The sequence below is a fragment of the Aegilops tauschii genome, chromosome 2 (assembly GCF_002575655.3).
Source record: "Aegilops tauschii subsp. strangulata cultivar AL8/78 chromosome 2, Aet v6.0, whole genome shotgun sequence".
NCBI lineage: Eukaryota > Viridiplantae > Streptophyta > Magnoliopsida > Poales > Poaceae > Aegilops > Aegilops tauschii.
Window position 1 is genome coordinate 20836297 of NC_053036.3, and position 3200 is coordinate 20839496.

A 3200-nucleotide genomic window follows, 5' to 3' on the forward strand; every position below is an offset into this window, starting at 1 on the left:
GAACATTTGTCTGAATTATGCCAAGACACTTGTTGTGTCATTTGCTCTCGGTCAATATTGAGAGTAGTTCACCGTTACAAGAGTGGGTGGGGAGGGGGTAAAATTATACGAGTTGTTTTACGGTGATTGGGTTAGTACTCGGAGTACTTAGCAGTACTTACATCTCTGATCACGTCTGATTTTTATTAGCCGTCCGATCTTGCGGGGAATTAAACTTGATTAAATTTAATATGTTAATTGCGATAAGGGCATAATGGTCCAGGGGGAAATATCTTTTCTTGAACCGATCACTTGAGGACCAGATCCATGTCTACTCGATCCAGATCAGAATCCTCCTCCGATCTATTCGTCGCCGCTCCTGACCTTCTCCGTCCTCGACCTGCCCGGTGAGAGGAATAAATTCATCGTCCTCGTCCTCCACCCAACCAACCCCAGCCCCCCCACGCCGTCACCGAAGAAGAAGAAGGGCGGATCTGCGCCGACTGAATCGGCGGCGACGGCGGCGGACGATCCCATATCTTCGCGCGTACCAGGTATGAATCCAGTTTATTAGAGTCATCATCCATGCTAGGATAGTACTTGTTGGGCGTTGATGATTGGTTTCCCTCACATGTCAAACGAGCAAAGTCTTTTCCATGCACTTGTCTTTGCCTATGAGCTATTTCACACCTGCAACATTGATAAACAGAAAGATGTTGATGATTGGTTTCCCTCACATGTCATATGCAGGAAGACATGGCGTATGCAAGTGATGAGAGTATGTTCGAGTATCTAAATGTTGTCAGCAAGATGTTTGATAGTGAGGCTGAAGGCTATGAATTCTACTACAAATATGCTCTTGAAAAAGGTTTTAGTGTGAGGAAAAGCTACGTTGAGTGGGATGGATCCAACAAATACATAATTTTAAGGAAAATTGTGTGTAGTCGTCAAGGGTTTCGCGAAGAGAAGCACATGAAAAGAAAGATGGAAGATAGAAAGAGGAGGCCACGAATTTTAACTCGTGTTGGGTGTAATGCTAAATTGGTCATTGCAAGACAGGAGGAAACCGGTCGGTGGTTTGTCAAGGATTTCATCGATGAGCACTCTAGCCCCACGGGATCTTTCTTGTCTGCTGCGTTCGCACAGACGAATTAGCGATGAGCAGAAAGCGGACATTGCGGACATGGAAAAATGTGGGATCCGCAAATACCGTATTATGGATATTTTGTGCTTTCAATACGGTGGATTTGATAAGGTTGGATGCATAAAGAGGGACATTTATAATTTCTGCCATGCTAATAAGCAGGAGACAATCAGTGCCGGTGATGCTAATACGGTGATCATGCACATGATGGCGAGGCGAGAGCGAGATGTGGATTTTTTCTTCAAGTACTTGGTAGACGAGCATGGCCATCTGAAGGGACTGTTCTGGGCTGATAGTCAATCGCGACTTGACTACGAGGCTTTCGGAGACGTCATTGTTTTCGATAGCACATACAGAACCAACAAATACAATCTGCCATTCGTGCCGTTTGTCGGGTTGAATCACCACCGGAGCACTGTCATTTTTGGCTGTGGTATAATTTCTCATGAAACAAGCCAGTCATACGAGTGGATGTTGCGGACCTTTTCTGATTGCATGGCACAGAAGCATCCGATATCTGTGATCACAGATGGGGACCTTGCAATGCAGAGAGCAATCAGGGTGGTCTGGCCAGACTCAAACCATAGACTATGTATATGGCACATTCAGCAGAACATTGTACGCCATCTGCATGATGACGACGTAAAGGAGGAATTCAGATCTTTCATTTATGATACTTCTTCCATTGAAGAGCATGAGATAGAATGGATATACTTCTTACAACGGAATAAAGTAACCAGTGAGGAGTCTTGGCTGCATCAGATGTATCAAATGAGAAAGTTGTGGTGTGCTCCATATCTTGAGGGGTGTTGTTTCCTAGGATTGAGCAGCAATCAGAGGAGTGAGAGCTTGAACTCTGTGCTACATACGCATCTTGAGGGTAAGATGTCGTTGTTTGAAATGCTAGAGCACTATGAGCGTTGCCTTGCGTCGCGACGGATTAGCGAAGCTCTCCATGACGTCGAAGCCTTGCAGTCCGTTCCATTTACAGAGGAAAATGCTTCGCCGCTTGAGAAACACGCCGCAACAGTTTTCACACCTAGTGTCTTTAAGATGGTCTTATGGAGCATAGATGCTGTCAGCAAATGTCAGATCAGAGAGATACTAGATGGATCAGAAGATTCCACTTATGTTGTGTCCAAGCAGGAAAGAATGGATAAAAAGTTTGGAGTGCGCATTGAAGAGCAAGGAGGTCTTTTGCACAGGGTGAGTTGTTCTTGCCGTAAGCTGGAATGCGCAGGCACACCATGTTCCCACATTTTTTACATATTGGGGATTTTAAAACAAACAATTCTGCCCAGTTGTTGTGTTCCCACTTGGTGGACTATGAATGCAAAATGTGCATACGCACCTACCAGAAAAAACCAGATGTATGACTATTCGGTAAGCCTGCAGAGGAACCGCGAGTTGCGGAATTGTAGTCACGCCGCAAGTTTCAAGGCATGCCACTCTGATGAGGACTATCACCGTCTAATTATGCTTTTGCAAGCACAACATCATGGCAAGCAATCAAGTTTTGAACAAGCTGACAGCAAGGAGTCAACTAATGCTCAGCATAACAACATTAGGTTTGGCCCGTTGATGCCGCACTCGGAGAAAGTTGATAAGGTTCTGGATCCCGTGCATGTGCCAGGCCGAGGTGCATCGAAGAAAAGGCTGCAGGCAAAGACAAAGAAGTCAAGATCACATAATATCTGTGGCTATTGCAAGAATCCTGGTCACAATCGACGTAAATGCGCTAAATTGCTAGAGGTACGAAATATGTTCATATTTATTTTTTGCATGTGTTTTACTCATAATTTATGTCCATGTGATTTATTCTATTCTTCTGTGTAGGATCTTGAGGCTAAACTGTGATGTCTGCATACAGCATGAACCGACGATGAGCCAGAGAAAGTTGTGTGCCATTCAGCTTTGTGTGACGTGGTCTTTACATTCTATTTCATCGTGACAGTAATTTAGTGAAGTGCGGTTGTACTGCCATGTTACTGTATTTGTTCGACATCTTTCGTTTCCATTTTCTGTGTGTATCATTTGATGTCCAACTTTAAGAATGATGATGTATTTCGAACAGGAA

The 3200-nt window shown here is 44.3% G+C and overlaps 2 protein-coding genes across 2 annotated transcripts; both read left to right on the forward strand.

The window, feature by feature from the left end:
- The first annotated feature begins 735 nt into the window (after nucleotides 1–735).
- LOC141040635 (protein FAR1-RELATED SEQUENCE 5-like) lies at nucleotides 736–1134 on the forward strand. Its single transcript, XM_073506751.1, has one exon. It carries the CDS (start codon nucleotides 736–738, stop codon nucleotides 1132–1134), a length of 399 nt encoding a protein of 132 aa, XP_073362852.1.
- A 28-nt stretch (nucleotides 1135–1162) lies between these two features.
- LOC141040636 (protein FAR1-RELATED SEQUENCE 5-like) lies at nucleotides 1163–2980 on the forward strand. The gene is made up of 2 exons (XM_073506752.1): nucleotides 1163–2329; nucleotides 2960–2980. The coding sequence occupies exons 1-2, from the start codon at nucleotides 1163–1165 to the stop codon at nucleotides 2978–2980; spliced, it is 1188 nt and encodes a 395-aa protein (XP_073362853.1).
- The last annotated feature ends 220 nt before the right edge of the window (nucleotides 2981–3200 follow it).